The sequence below is a fragment of the Sebastes fasciatus genome, chromosome 6, assembly GCF_043250625.1.
Source record: "Sebastes fasciatus isolate fSebFas1 chromosome 6, fSebFas1.pri, whole genome shotgun sequence".
NCBI lineage: Eukaryota > Metazoa > Chordata > Actinopteri > Perciformes > Sebastidae > Sebastes > Sebastes fasciatus.
In genome coordinates, this window is record NC_133800.1 from 587,681 (window position 1) to 604,164 (window position 16,484).

The 16,484-nt window shown below is 44.3% G+C and overlaps 1 protein-coding gene across 3 annotated transcripts in view; it reads right to left on the reverse strand.

The window, feature by feature from the left end:
- Window positions 1–16,484, reverse strand: part of LOC141768730 (sarcoplasmic/endoplasmic reticulum calcium ATPase 2-like) — a 50,730-nt gene that overhangs the window by 22,583 nt on the left and 11,663 nt on the right. For all 3 annotated transcript variants that reach the window (XR_012594194.1, XM_074637036.1, XM_074637034.1), the window contains one exon: window positions 16,335–16,473. Coding sequence is in view for 2 of the 3 variants with exons in the window: in XM_074637036.1 (XP_074493137.1) it covers window positions 16,335–16,473 (139 nt within the window). In the remaining variant the exon portion in view is untranslated. The remainder of the gene's footprint in view (window positions 1–16,334; window positions 16,474–16,484) is intronic.

The following is a 16,484-nucleotide window of genomic DNA, read 5'->3' on the forward strand; positions in this document are numbered from 1 at the left end:
TAACCTAAGTGCCTGTTACATATAGCATTTTTTTCTGAGCACCAGCGTCTTTTTTCAAATGTTCCCAATGAGGAGAAGACGTTTGCCGCACCCTCGAGAAAAAACGCTGCACCCAGCATCTTTTTTCTGAGTGCTCTGCCTTTTATGTGCGGCTGCTCCCAACTCTTCAATTTGAAAATCTCTGCAGCCGCTTTTCCTTTTTTTGTCACTTTAATCTTTATTGCTTTTTTGCATACACAAATAAAACACAAATATAACAAGGAAACTTGCAACAGTGCAGCGAGGGGTTTAGTTTACAATTGATGATGCAGTATACAGGGTTATTTTCTTTTTAAACATTTTCCAATAACTTACGGTATTGTCAATGCAATTATATAGTGCTGATGTCTTTATTTCTATACCTAATCCATTTATCCCATTTTCTGTTAAACTCATCTTCTTTCACTCTTAGAGAATAAGTAATTTTCTCCATCACAAATATTTCCTGTACTATGTCTAACCATTGAATAAGTCTGGGGGTGTACACTACAAGCCATTTTCTTGTAATGGCCTTTCTGCCAGCTGTGAGTAGGATTTTAACCAAGTACTGATCTTCCTCAGCACCACTGTAGTTATATTACCCAGGTATAAAATGTAACATTTCTTGATGATTATATATCATAATACCTCCTTTAATACTGAATTCACTCTGTCCCAAAATGGTTCTATTACGTGGCTAACCTGCTACACACCGGATGCTAACGTGGACCTGACGGGGTTCACCACCGTGAGAGCCAACAGAGACACAAAAGCATGCGGAAAAAGCAAAGGTGGGGGACTCATAATATATATCAACAACCGATGGTGTAACCCAGGCCATGTAACTGTGAAGGAAGTGTTATGCTGCCGAGACTTAGAGCTACTAGCCGTTAGCCTAAGGCCATACTATCTGCCGAGGGAGTTCAGCCACTCCATAGCCATCTGTGTTTACATTCAGCCGAGGGCCGAAGCAGCGACCGCATGTGAGGTGTTTCATACAACAACAGCAAGGCTTCAAACAACACCAAGATGCATTCATCGTCATTTCAGGTGACTTCAACCATGTCACCCTGGACTCCACTCTCACTGCATTTTACCAGTTTGTGGACTGCCCAACAAGACACAACAGGACAATAGATCTGCTGTATGCTAATGTTAGGGATGCATACAGAGCCACCCTCCTCCCCCCGATGGTGAAATCAGACCACAACCTGGTATGCTGTCAGCTGCAGTACACCCCACTAGTGCAAAGGCAGTCTGTCTCAACACTCTCTTTCAGGAGGTGGACTCCTGCAGCTGAGGAGGCCCTCAGAGACTGCTTTGAATCCTCGGACTGGAGTGTACTGCAGGGATCACATGCTGAGGACATCGAGGGAGCAACACACTGCCTGATGGACTACCTGAACTTCTGCATGGATGTGGTCGTTCCTGTAAGAACTGTGCGTTGTTTCCCTAACAACAAACCCTGGGTGACCAGTGAAGTGAAGGCTGTCCTCAACAGGAAGAAGAGGGCCTTCAAGAACAAGGACAAGGAGGAGTTGAGGGCAGCACAGAGGGAGATGAAGGTGTGTCTGAGGGAGGCCAAGGAGTCCTACAGGAGGAAGGTGGAGCAGAGGCTGCAGGACAACAACATGAGGGTGGTCTGGGATGGTGTGGCTGCAAACAAAGAAACAGCACTGCAGCAGAGGGGACCATAGAGGGCGAACAGTCTGAACAACTTCTTCAACCGGTTTGACTCTTCCCATCCCCGCTTCTACCTCCCTCCCCCCTTCACTCCTCCCCAGCTCCTCACTCCCTCTGACTCCTTCCCCCCTCTACAGTCCAGCTCTCACCACCCCCTGCCTCTCCCCCCTCCCATTCACCCTCCAACATTACTGCAGACCAGGTCAGGGCTTCGCCCCAGGAAAGCAGCCGGCCCGGACAAGGTGTGTCCTCGACTCCTGAAGGCCTGCGCTACTGAACTGGGAGAACCCCTGCAGCACATCTTCAACCTGAGTCTGCAACTGGGGAAGGTGCCCACGCTGTGGAAAACATCCGGCATTGTTCCGGTTCCTAAGAAGAACCGGCCCAACGAGCCCAACGACTTCAGGCTAGTGGCACTGACGTCACACCTGATGAAGACCATGGAGCGGCTCCTCCTCAACCTCCTCAGACCTCAGGTGCAGCATGCTCAGGATCCATTGCAGTTTGCTTACCAGGCGAAGGTCGGGGTGGAGGATGCAGTCATCTACCTCCTACACCGGGCCCACTTGCACCTTGACAAGGGAGGCGGCACAGTCAGAATCCTGTTTCTTGACTTCTCCAGCGCCTTGAACACCATCCAACCCCTTGTACTACAGGACAAGCTGACCAGGATGCAAGTGGACCCACACCTGGTGACCTGGGTCACGGACTACCTCACCGGCAGACCACAGTATGTCAGGTTGAAGGACATCACATCTGACACCGTGGTCAGCAACACCAGTGCTCCACAGGGGACTGTACTGGCCCACCGTCTCTTCACCCTCTACACGGCGGACTTCAACTACATTTCTGAGTCGTGTCACATTCAGAAGTTCGCCGACGACACGGCCATTATGGCATGTGTTAAGGTCGATCAGGAGAAGGAGTACTGGAGCCTGGTGGGGGACTTCGTCGCCAGGTGTCACTCCAACCACTATACTCACTTTTTTAATAGTCGTGTATCACAGCTGTTACCCTCCACTATATTCAGTTTTAACAGTTTTGTTCAACTCCTTGTATTTTTATATCTGGTATATTTTTTTGTACTGTGTACTTTGCACTACTAACTTTTTTACTGCCTTTTTACTAACATGTTTTGCACCATGGAACTGTGAGGCTGGAAACTTGAATTTCCCTCCAGATCAATAAAGTTACTATCTATCTTTCTATCCATCTATCTATTTCACATAAGATGTAGTCTTAGCTTGACATTCCATTAAACCATGATAAAGTTTAGAAATAATCCTTGATGTTTTTTGATGATACGCATTGACTATCACTTCTACCACTGGATTCTTTTCTTCTAGTGCCTCCCCTTTTTACTTTTTTGTTGTAATATTCTCTCAGTTGGAGATATCTAAACAAGTCTTGGTTGCGAACACAAATCTGTCCTTCAAATCTTGAAAACTTCTTAGGTCTCCATTTTAATAATAGTACAAAACGCAGACATTCCTTTTTTCCTCCATTCTGTAAATGTTGAATCATACATCCCTGGTTTAAATTCACCATCCAAAGCTATCCATCTTAACATGTTTTGCCCATTACTCAATTTAAGTTGTCTGGTAAGAGTGAACCAGGTTTCTAAATTAAATATTGTTATTGGATCGATTATACTCCTGATATGTCCAGGAAGAGCTTTTTCTCCAAAGAGAGTTTGGATGTGGAAATCAGGGATATATGTCTCAATCTCTTTCCACCTAGCTATGTCGCTATCATCACACCAATTATTTAGAAATAACATAGAAATATGTCCTAAAATTTGGAAATGCCATTCCACCTTTATCCTTTGGCAACTGAAGTGTAGTGTATCAAACTCTGGCCTCCTTCTCTCCCCAAATAAATCTAGATATTAATTTATCCCATTCTGTGAATTGTTTTAGTGGGACCTCTATTGGCAGAGATTGAAAAAAGTACAATAACCTTGGCAAAATATTCATCTTCACTACATTTATTTTACTGCTAAAATCCATTGGGTAGGTGGACCATCTTTCTATATCCTTTCTTATGTTTTGGTTGATGTGGTTATAATTGGCTCCATACAACATTGATATATTTTTCGTCTTATGTACCCCTAGGTATTTAATTGATTTTGAATCCCATTTAATATTATACTTTTGCCTGATTTCCAGGCTTATCAGGATAGCGCGCGTACTTTCTTTTTGAATCTTGTGTATTATATGTAGGGTTCTTCTAATACTGTCTTGTGTTTGTCTGCCTGTTATAAAACCAGTCTGGTCTTCATCAATTAAATCTGGCATGAACTTTTCAAATCGTTTGGAGATAATTGAGGTACACAATTTATAGTCCACATTTAGAATTGATATCGGTCTGTAGTTGGTAAAATTTTCCTTGTCTTTGTTCTCTTTGGGGATTAGTGTTATAATTGCCTCTTTCCATGATGGGGGTGTCTTGCCTTCTTTGATAATCCAGTTAAAGGTTCTCAGAAGAAGTGGCTCATTACGGAATATTTTATACCATTCTATAGGAAAATCGTCGCTACCTGGGGCATTGTTTGTTTTCATCCTACCAATTGCCTTCTCTATCTCGTCCAGTGATATTTCTGCTGTGATTGTTTTATTTTGTGTCTCTCCAATACAGGGCAGATCTATTGTACGTAAAAAAGTCCTCATTGATTCCCCATCTGCTGTAGAAGTTTGTGTATATAATTCTTTATAATATTCCTGGAAGATATGTTCTATTTCTTTTGGATCACTCTTCAATTTCTGTGTACAGGGCTCCTTAATTTTGTGTATGGTGTTGTCAGCCTGTTTTACAAATCTTGCTTTTTTCTCCACCTCTTGACCCAATATCCCATCCATTGTCCCCTCAAATCTTTTATTTGTTTATACGTTTTCTGGTCCTTATTATTTTTGTACTTCTGTTCTAAATCCTTCAGGTCTAATATCAATTTATCGTATGTTTTCATTCTGGCCTTTTTAATATGTGATGCCCTAGCTATTAACCAACCTCGTATTACAGCCTTCAATGAGTCCCAAAATATGGATGGGTCCACCTCCCCATTATCATTCCCCTCTAGATATCTTTTGATTTCCAAGTCAATGTCATTAACAGTTGTTTTACCATTCAGCATGCCAACATTTAATCGCCACACTGTGTTTTTCCATCTACTATCCATTTGAATAGTTAAGTATATGGCATTATGGTCTGATACATCTGCCACGCCAATTCTGCAATCTGTTACACTAGCAGTCTTCTTTCTGCGTTAAAATAATAGTCTATTCTGGAGTAAACTGAGTGCGTTATTGAGTAATGCATATAGTCTCTTTCTAAAGGGTGAAAATTCCTCCAGACATCAACGGAACTAATTTCTTCACATGTAGTGTTTAGTAGTTTTGTTAACTGGTTCTTATTCTTCTTTTTGCTTGCCTATCAAGACTATGATTCAATACAACATTCAGATCCCCACCGCATATACAAATTCCTTCTGCTTCCATTGCAATAATACCAAATAGGGATTTGAAAAAATTTTCATCACTATCGGGGGGAGCATAGATATTTACCAGTTTCAGGATATTATTATCAACTTTGCCCTTTACTATGATATACCTCCCTTCTTTGTCTTTTATTTCTTTAAATATTTCTAATTTAACTGAGTTCAATATCAAGATTGCCACTTGTCTTGTATGACTTCAAGTATGTGAGCTATAATATGTGTTTTTGTATCCAAATCTTTTCAGCTTTTCGTGCTCTTGTCGCGATAAATGGGTTTCTTGTAAAAAAGTAATATGCATTTTCTCTTTTTTCAATTTAGTCATGACTTTGGATTACCCAAACCATTAACATTTAAAGACATCAGCTTAAGTCCCTGACATTGCATCATTACACTTAGTGTGATTGATTTCACTGTATCCCCTCAACTCGACACCAGAACCATTCTGAACAACAAACCAGAAAATATGAACAAACAAAGGTGTTCTGCCTAGCAAAACCAAACAAAACATCAACACAAAGATGGACTCCCAGAAAAGGGTATTCTCTCTCCACCGTAGATCCCGAATCCCTTTGTGGATTGAGGGGTGAAGCCTAACACTATGAAAGGGCCCTCTCCTAGATAAGGGGAATAATCGTCTATGGGTCCCTCCACTCATTCTAGCTCTAATACTTCGATAATCTCCCTAACGGTCGGATTTATCTAGCACAGAAAGTTGTATTAAATCAACATTAATTACACTCACATGAGGTCTGCGATGCTTGGTGATATTCTTAGAACTAGGCTTATAAACAAATTTGTCTATGAATATGCATATCTATGCATTTATTTGTAAACCTAGGGTTCCATGGACTCAGTATTCTAACAGATTGTGGCAGAGACCACTGTATTATCCATGTCTATGCGTACCTTCATAATCATATCTCAGTTCAAGCATGAGTCTTTCGTTGGAATTCTTGGAGGCGCTCCCGTGCCCGTCTGACAGTCTCTGATTCACCGTGTCTCCCGACGAGCTGCCAAGGCGCCGTTTGGCGGAGTTGTTCAAGCAGTGGCGGCATGTCCGTGTCTCCCCGCGGCTCTTCCACTTTGTAGCCTCTCCGTTGTAGCTCTCGAATGGCAACTGGCGTTGATGTAGGTTTGGGGTCCGCTGTCCCAGTGAATATGCATCTTGGTGAATGGTGTCTGAAAGCGGATTCCTTCCTCTTTTAGGACACTTTTAACATGTTTGTATGCCTTACGTTGTTGTACTACAGCGGTAGTGTAGTCGTGGTCAAAAGACAGCATTCATTCTCCAAGTTAGATCTTCTTTTGCCATGCCTGTTTGAGAACCATCTCTTTAACTTTAAACTGGAGAGAGTGGACAATCATGGATCTCGGAGGTGAGTTGGGGCTAGGTTTCTTTGCCAGGGCTCTGTGTGCTCGTTGAATCTGTAAATCTGTCGTTACAGGGATTGACATTTCACTTCTGAGCAGTTTCTCCACAAACTGAGGTACCGAGCTGTCTTCCGCACCCTCCGGCACACCGTATATCCGCAGATTATTTCTTCGGGATCTGGACTCCAGGTCAATCAGTTTGTCGAAAAGTATAGTCTGATCTTTCAGTGTTTCTTGGAGTACGTTGTTCGCAGCAGCACTCCAAGCTTTCAAGCTCCTCTATTCGGGCGGCGACTTCCTCCGTCTTTTTATTTTGGTCTTGTATTGCTTGTGTGTTCGCCGCCACCTGATGATTCACTTCACGTTTGAATTCGGCCAGCTCTTCTCTCATGTCCCGCTTGAATTCGTCTTTGGATGATGTAAAGTCCGCTTTTAATTCTCTTCTCAAGTTGCTGATTTGTGTACTTATGCTTTTTAATCCCTAATGAAGGGCCTCCGTTGCATCGTCTCCGCCATCTTCTTTGTTTTGGTCTTCGTTCGAGTCGCTTTGAGCCTTTCCTTTTGTTTCTTGCTTTCCTCGCATCTTTCTGGTCTTCGGTTTATTTGTCCGACTGTACAGAGCTCTCTGTCTAGACAGCCGCCATGCTCTGCTGCCTACCGGAAGTCCTGCAGCCGCTTTTCTACCAGGAAAAGGCGCAATATGAACACAGGCCCTCAGACTGCTGCTAACTTCCTGATGGTATGGATCAATAATCTTGCTGAAACCCCTACACCTATAACTTCCTTAAGAGAAATGATCCCATCCCTGGAAGAGAATAAAGGATAACCCGAAGCTGCATCCCAGGAACAAAACATGACATGGGTTCCTTAGAAGCCAAAAAGCTTTACAGTTACATCCTAGATGGTCGTGTAACACTTCCCCTTCTAAGTCATTGTTTTTGAAGAAATACTGACAACTTTTAAGAGAGTGCTGAGCCAAAAAACGTGGCTTCTAACAGTGGTGCTGGGCTGGCTGATATTCAACCAGTGAGTGTTGAGACGGTGACACACTGGACACGAGGCTGTGTTACACTGCAGACCTGCTCTGATGAAGTGTGTGTAGATCATCTGTCCCTTTGTGTCAACATCCTACTTGGTAGCAGTCCGAGCATCTCCTCAGGCATGACCACATTTTCTCCTCTGTGCTTGACAACAGCTTCCAGACCTACTGGTGATACTCTCAGAGGTGCCTTTTAAACAGCCGGCGAGGCAGCGACTGAACCAGAGCGGTTCGCTTTGACTGGCAGCTGCCTCTGCCGTGTGGTCGGGTGGGCCAGCCGGGACGCCACATGTGCTGATGGCAGCTGAACAAAAGGCTGACCTCCTGTCATGATGAGTGGGTCATTTCAGAACCGTCAACAGGTGAAGCATCCTGCAGCTTTCCAACACAGCTCTTACTGATGAACCCACAAGATACATTTACAAATACTTTATCCAAATAGATTAGTGATCAAAAACAGGTCGAATAGGAACATTTCACTCCTTCTCTGTTCAATGAAGATTTCCTTTCCAAGGTCAGGTGAACTGGAGATGCTATGTTACCGTGACTCAGCACAATCAATGCAAGGAAATAAAACTGATAATCTTGTGCTGTTTATATGGGTGCTCCCGTACACTGTCTGTTATGTATTACAGGTGCATTTGGTTGTGCATGTACAGGTGGACACTGCAGAAAGCCTTCAGGGCATGAATCCGGCTCCTGTGTTAGCACATGGCAAAAGTCACGAGTGAGTTTCACGACTTTATCAGCATACAGGAGCAGAGTAGGTCATGTTTAGTGAGCAGTTGGCTGGTAGGAGACGAGACCAACCAATATTTACCAACAGCTGACTAGTTTCTTGACCTCCTGCTGTTAGGCTGTCATGTCAGCTGATCCTCACCGATGACCTGAGTTATGGAAGCACTATCTCTACACAGTGTGTTAATACCAGGTCTGAACAGGGCCACTGTCGCCCTGACATCTCGGATTTGTCTTTGTAGTTTGATATTAATCTGAAGCAGCAGCAGGCTGGGCCTCTACTTAGCATGCAACTGTTGCCATAGTAACAACATTTGTCCCAGGACTGAGAGCGTTTTAGCGCTGCCTTCCTGACAAAAATAACGGTGGTTTAGTACAGCCATTCTCAACCAGTGGGCCGCGGCCCACCGGTGGGCCTCAGAGCGCCATCTAGTGGGCCGCAGAGGCAGTGGTACTAGATTATTTTTTTATTATTATTTAGCAAAGTGAACAGGTAAAACCTAAAGGAGGTAAGATGCCAGCTGCCGTAAAACCAAAGCCTATTGAAGGAGGCTGAGACACGGGCGGACACGGGTCTTGTATTGGGTATAACACATGCGCAGTGTAACTGGAGCTGTGGTCGTGCGTTGCGATCGGCTCAATTTCGGCGAGTGCAGAGCAGATATTACTGCGCATGTGCGGTACCCCGAAGACGCGTTGATTAAGTGTGACCCAACCTCCTTCAATAGGCCTTGTGTAAAAACACCAAACATCATCAGGTAGAGACAAACGTGTTTGCCACTGTTAGCTAGCTAACATTCTCGGATGCAGTGAGACAAAATGGATCGGTTTTTAAAGCGAAAAAGTGATGTGGGAGACAACCCTGCGCCAGTAAAAGCTCCGAAGCGTGTGGTGAGGAAATATGACCTATTTGGATTCGTAATGGCAGGCAATGATGCTGAGCCCAAGGCACAATGTGTTGAATGTGGCGAAATCTTGTCAAATGAGGCGCTAAAACCATCGAAGCTCCAGAGACACTTAAACACAAAGCACCCAGGATGTGTCGAGAAGCCAAAAGAATATTTCCTAAGGAAAAGAGACGGGCTTCAGGCACAACAGAAAGTCATCACAACATTAACAACTCAGTCAAAAGCCACTTTGAAAGCTAGCTATATGGTTGCTGCTAATGTAGCTCGTAGCAAGAAACCCTTTACGATTGCAGAGGAGCTTATTTTGCCAAGCGCTGTGGATATGTGCCGAGAGTTACTGGGGGAAGCCGCTGCAACCAAAATTCAGTCAATACCACTCTCCTATGACACCGTGAGCAGAATAATTATTGACATGAGTGATGACATCGAATGCAAACTTCTGGAAGGAATAAAGGCAAGCCCATACTTTGCCATACAGCTGGACAGGTCGACTGACGTTAGCAATGCCGCTTTACTGTTAGTTTTTGTAAGATACTGCAAGGACAGTGATCTTCACGAGGATCTATTGTTTTGCAAGGAGCTTCCAACAAGAACAACGGCAGATAATGTAATGCGCTGCCTTGATGATTACTTCACCGAAAAAGGTCTTGATTGGAAATACTGTACAGGTGTTTGCACAGATGGCGCTGCATCAATGACGGGAAGACATCGTGGTGTTATAAAACAGATCCAAGAGAGGGCGCCAGACGCCAAGTGCACGCACTGTTTCTTACATCGGGAAAGTCTAGCTACAAAGCAGATGTCACCAGAACTGCATGAAGTCATGAACGTGTCTGTGAAAACTGTTAACGATATTAAGAAAAATGCACTCAACTCAAGGTGTTTTGCTGCTTTGTGTGAAAGACTTGATGCAGATCATTTGCAGCTGTTGTACCACAGTGAAGTAAGGTGGCTTTCAAGGGGACATATGCTTAATCGCCTTTTTGAACTGAGAGAAGAAGTGCACACATTTCTGGAAGAGCAGCACTCCCCTCTTGCTGAGCATTACACTGATGGTAACTTTTGTGCAAAACTGGCCTACTTATCAGATATATTTGACCAGTTAAATCAGCTCAATATATCAATGCAAGGCAGAAACAGCACAGTGTTTTTGGTTTCAGGCAAAATTGAGGGCTTCAAGAAAAAACTTATTCTGTGGAACAGAAGAGTCAAGGAGGGACGATTTGACGTGTTTTCACTCCTCAGTGAAACTTTGGAAGCCACTCCTCATGTCAACATATCCAGTGTTATAACCCAACATTTGACTCAGTTGTCAGGAAAGTTTGCAGGCTACTTCCCAGAAGATGCATGAGATGGAAACCTTTGGATTTTGGACCCTTTCTCTGTGGATCCTGCTGCAGAAGACATAGCTCTCTCCACTGTGTTGGAAAATGAACTGATGGAACTATCAGCAGACAGCAGCCTGAAGCTTCAGCTCACACAAGTAGACCTTGCTTCATTCTGGATACTGGCTGCCAGTCAATATCCCTCTCTGTCAAAACGGGCAATCAAATTTCTGTTGCCTTTCACCACCACCTATTTATGTGAGTCAGGGTTTTCCATTGTGACTGTCACAAAATCAAAGGCAAGGAACAAACTGAAAGCAACTTTGAATGCTACTCTGCGTGTCAGCCTCTCACCCATCCCACCACGACTTGATCTCATTATTTCCCAGAGGCAAGCCCAAGTGTCTCACTGAGGGTAAGCAGAATATGTATTTTGGTCATTACAGCTGACAGTGGCATAACACATATCTACAGCCCAGTTTATTATTTGTTGTATAAACATGTTAGGTTTTTTACTCATTTATTTGGGAAGGTGGTCCTCAGAAATGTTTTGACAATCACAAGTGGGCCTTCAGTTGCAAAAGGTTGAGAACCCCTGGTTTAGTAGAGCCTGGCAGAAATGACATGTCCATTTACCATGGCACAATTAATTCACCAAGATCAACCACTATACTCACATGTGGCATAAAGTCAGATTTTGTGTTGGGAAATTCTTCAAGCATTGTTCTCTGGCTCCAACAATGAGAGCCGTAACAGTCTTTAAAAATGCCACACATTGCGCCCACACATACACACATACAAAGATCTGAACTGTTGACTTTCTGATGGGGGACTTCTTGTGAACACAGGCAGGTATTCTAGAAGAAATATTAGCAGACTGAATATGATGTAGACATCAAACAAAACACAATATCTAACTGGTTCTTGCTGCCACGTAAGACACAAAAAGGTTAATGTGAAAACAGCGATTAGGTTAAAGGGACGGTGTGTAGGATTTAGTCCCATCTAGTGGTGTGGTTGCAGACTGCAACTAACTGAGTACCTCTCTGCTCACTCCTCCCTCTCCAAGACTGCAGTAACGTGAGGTGCCCAGTGCAAAACCAGGGTAACACCGTTGGCCTCGCTCAGAGGCCATCCATACCATAATAACACTACTTTAGGGGCAACAGGAAGTCATATGGCGACTGGCGGTATTACGGTTTAGCACTCTAGATGTTCTATGTTAACAAGAGGTCAGAAGAGTTCTTTCTCTGCATGTCTTAATGTCAACACTGTCAGTCGTGGCCCGTCATTAAAACCTTACCGGGGTTAAAGTCGGACCCCTCACCACCCAGTCATTAAAACCTTACCGGGGTTAAAGTTGGACCCCTCACCACCCCGTCATTAAAACCTTACTGGGGTTAAAGTCGGACCCCTCACCGTCCCCTCATTAAAACCTTACAGGGGTTAAAGTCGGACCCCTCACCGTCCCCTCATTAAAACCTTACCGGGGTTAAAGTCGGACCCCTCACCGTCCCCTCATTAAAACCTTACCGGGGTTAAAGTCGGACCCCTCACCGTCCCCTCATTAAAACCTTACAGGGGTTAAAGTCGGACCCCTCACCGTCCCCTCATTAAAACCTTACCGGGGTTAAAGTCGGACCCCTCACCGTCCCCTCATTAAAACCTTACCGGGGTTAAAGTCGGACCCCTCACCGTCCCCTCATTAAAACCTTACAGGGGTTAAAGTCGGACCCCTCACCACCCCATCTATAACCACACAGCATAGCGTGGATTACCAGCAGTCAGTGCAGGATGATTTAGGCTAACAAGGCTAGTGCAGTGGGCTGAAGAGTTGATAATCTGTATAAAACTAGAAGCCAGCTTTAAAGGTCTCATATTATGCTAATTTCCAGGTTCATAGATGTATTTTAATGTTGTACTAGAACATGTTTACATGCTGCAATGTTCAAAAAACCCTTTATTCTTCTCATAGTGTCTCTCTCACTCAGCCTGCATTTAGCCTCTGTCTGAGAGATCCTGATTTACAGCCTGTCTCCTCCCACTCTGCTCTGATTGGTCAGCGTTTCTGTCAATCAAAGTCCTCAACAACACAGCGTCACAGATAGAGAGAGAGAGCTACCTGTAGCTCTGAGTGCAGCTCTGACTGTAAGGAGAGGGAGAAGCAGCTAGAATAGAGTTTATAAACCACTTTAAAGTTTATAAGCCAGAAACTTCACCCAGCGCACGTTCCCGGAGGAATCTGATCAGAAATCGGCAACAAATGATCAACATCTGCGGTCCAGATTCCAGGTTTTCCTGACGGTTTCTCTCAGGTAAATAATGCTATTTATATCTCTGTTAGTTAGCTCAGTGTTTACATTCTGCATCAACTCTGTAAACCGTAAACATACACTCTGTTTTACATCTGTCTTTACAGATCCATCTGTGAGAAATGACCGACAGAATCATCCCAGAGGAGAATATATAAATAGTTCTGTTTACATGAGATACAGAGCTAACCCGTTAGCATGTAGCTACATGCTAATGGGTTAGCTACATGCTACCGCTATGAGACGGTGTGTAAACACAGCGACCATCAGGGTGGAAAATAGAAGATGTGAAACAGTAGTCAGTTCATTATTTCTGGTAAAAGATAAATGTATGGAAGATCAGAGTAATGGTATATTAGTTACTGTAGAAGCTGTCTCTGTGTTACCATGACTACAGACCACCGGAGCTTAGTTTACGTAGTTTACCGGAGCTGAAAGACTTTCTCCTGTACCATGTCAACATAACTGCAGGTGGGATGATTACAAATGCTGTGAATAATTAATATTGTCATCTGTCTACTCAAATAAAGTTTGACTGTGAAACAGAAATGTGTTGTGTTGCTTACAGTCACTATTTACTACCTGTACTCTTCTACATGCATGACATCAAATATATATAATATATAAATATCACCTGTTTAAACAGTGTAGTTACATAAAGCCTTTGTGAAACAACATGTTATATTTAGATGATGGGAGTACATGAAGACTGTTCTGCTGGTTCTTGCAGACTAACAGGAGCTACTTTGCTCATAGTTCGGTTGAGAGTGTGGGGCGGTGTCAGCTAGCTTGACTTCTCTCTGGTTCAACCAGGAAACCCTTACATGGCTTGCAATTCTCTAATGACGTCAGAAGAGAAGGAAAAGCTGTAAAGTGATTTTCCACACCCATTTCTGGACAAACGGAGCAGGAGAAAAAGAGAGAGGATGGTCTTTTATGATACTATGGTGACCTGTAGACACACTGGGGACAGATATTGATGTTTAAAAGACATGGAAAAGTGCATTTTGCATAATAGGTGACCTTTAATAATGGAGAATTGCTGGTGCAACAGGTGACACTTGAGATTCATATACCAGTAACACCAAACATTTGGGTCGATGTGTTTTACACATATATGTAGTTTCCATGCATACTTCTCTCCAACCAGGCTCTGTGCCTGCTGAAGAAAACCTCTGTGCCCTTCTGCAGGACACTACCAAAAGGTTTCTGCTTTGCTAAAGCCTGCTTCCCTGGGCGGCAAGATGAGACCATTTTCTCTCAGTCCTGCTGACAAGTCAGGAACCTTTGCCAAAAACCAGTCCCTCTGTGACAATGGATGCTTGCCAGACCACATTAAATGTCACATACTATCCATGGTGTCTGGAATCTTAGTGGAGGGTGCGGGTGCTGACGGGCAGGGTTGCCGTGCATTGAGCATGGTGGGGAGGGACGGTTATCCACAAAGTGCTTCCCTATAAGGTCATCTCTCTCAAGCACAATAGGAGCAGATTAGAGATCCCCCCCCCCCCCCCCCAACGAGTCCCCGTCACTACCAGACTCCACAACTTCACAGGCAACAGAGAACAAACCCAGCATACAGTGAGTTCTCCACCGGCAGGAGCTCCACATGCTACCAGCTAAAGCTGCTTTAGGGTTTAGCTAAGTGGAATTCTTTATCCCCATCCTAACATGAGAGCAAGTCTAGAGGACAGTAAAATCAGGTTCATCATGATTTCAGAATCTAAGCTATCAAGGCAAAATCACTGATCTGCATGTCAGTGAGATCATTTCTGCAACAATCAGTGGTCAGATTAGTAGCACTGCCTCATTGGCTGAGCCCTGATGATTTCAACAGGTGTTTCATGAACAGTCAGAGGACTACAACGGGACAGCAGACCGGATGGGGAAGACCAGCACAGATAGCCAACTGAAAACACTAAACTACAAAGATGAAACCCAGCATCAAATGATCTAGTTCGGATAGAAGTGTAAGAAATGCATCACACACAATGTTATTTCCATGACATGAAACTAATTTGAGTGAGCGATGAAGAGTGAGTAGGAGGCAGCAGCACCCTGACACATATTGGCTGCAGGCTATTCTTCTCACAGCCGAGCCGAGGCAGCCTCAGAGGGCTCGTCTCAGTGTCTCGGTGTCCTCTAGCTGATGAGCTTCTTCTGACTGCAGGATAAAACATCTGGTTTTGCTGCTAGTTGGACTGCATTGTTGAGTAAAGCTGCTGAGAACCAAAGCATCAGGAGCGTTTAATGAACTAGAGGAGAGTGCATCTGACTCACAAGTTTCTCTTTAAACATGAGCCAAATAACGAAGCTTTCTACACTCTGCGATACATAATCCAAATGGCATGATTACCATGGTCAACCTAAAACTGATTCTATACAGTATGCCAGTATATAACAGTAGAAAAATTACACCTTTTAATTCCCAGTACACTCCTGCTCTGTTTGCCCTTGTCAAGGTTACTCAGGAGTCCTGCTGAACACGGTCCCACGTCACCCACTGTAGTTCCACAATGTTCCCCAGAGCAGGATGGGTGGGGCGTGCATGGGGTGGGACCAGACACCTGTCATCTTCACCACTGTCACTGCCTCTATAAATACAGCATTCCAACATCTAAAGGGCCAATGACAGCTAAAAATGAAATCTACCACTATGCACAGAAAAACTAGGCATCACTGCAGTGGCTTAGGTATCAAGATAACGCAAGTTTTCCCCCACTTCATCCCTCTGCTAAACTGTGCACGTGTGATGTGTGTGAGCCGTGCTTTACATCCTGCTGAAATACGCTGACTGGACCTCAGCAGCAGGAATCTCTCACTCTCTCACTCTCTCACACTCACACAGAGAGAGCGAGAGAGAGAGTAAAGTGGGCCTTGATGTGCCCAGCCCTTTGAGACAATGGGTTAATAAGAGCATCTCAAAATACATCCCTCTTGCAGGGTGAGTCACCTCTGCAGTGGCACATGGGGATGAGGATGGGGGGGGTTGGGGGGGGGGGGGGGGGGGGCGGGGGGGGTGTTTAACTCAGGCTTGTGCTAAATGTGATCCATGACCATACGGGGACTCATCTGATCCGTCCACAGGAGGCTTTACCTGAGGCAGAGCCAAGAACTATCATATTAAAACACCGGATCTTTGCTGTAGTCTACAAAAAGAGCAGCGTGTGGAATAATCAGCTCTTTCACAGGGAAACAAAACAATATTGAAGAAGTTGCAGTGGCATTAAATTGCCAATTCTCTGTGACTTCATAGGTTCATGTGATATCCAGATGTTCCCTTTGCTTGGGCTAAGTCTAAAACAAACCAACATCTAAACTTTACACATTTCAGTTAGCTGATGCTCTAGTCTAAGCAACAGTAGAGTATGGTTCAACCAATAACAACAATAGCAACGAAGCTATGTCCATTTAAATATGCACACGGTCCAGAGTAGCTCAACCTACCAGCCACCTCCACGATGTCACCAGGCACGATGTCCCTGGCCTTGATCCTCTGCACAGTTTTCCTGTCCTGCCGGTACACCTTCCCCATCTCAGGCTCGTACTCCTTCAGTGCCTCTATGGCATCCTCAGCATTGCGTTCCTGGTGAGGAG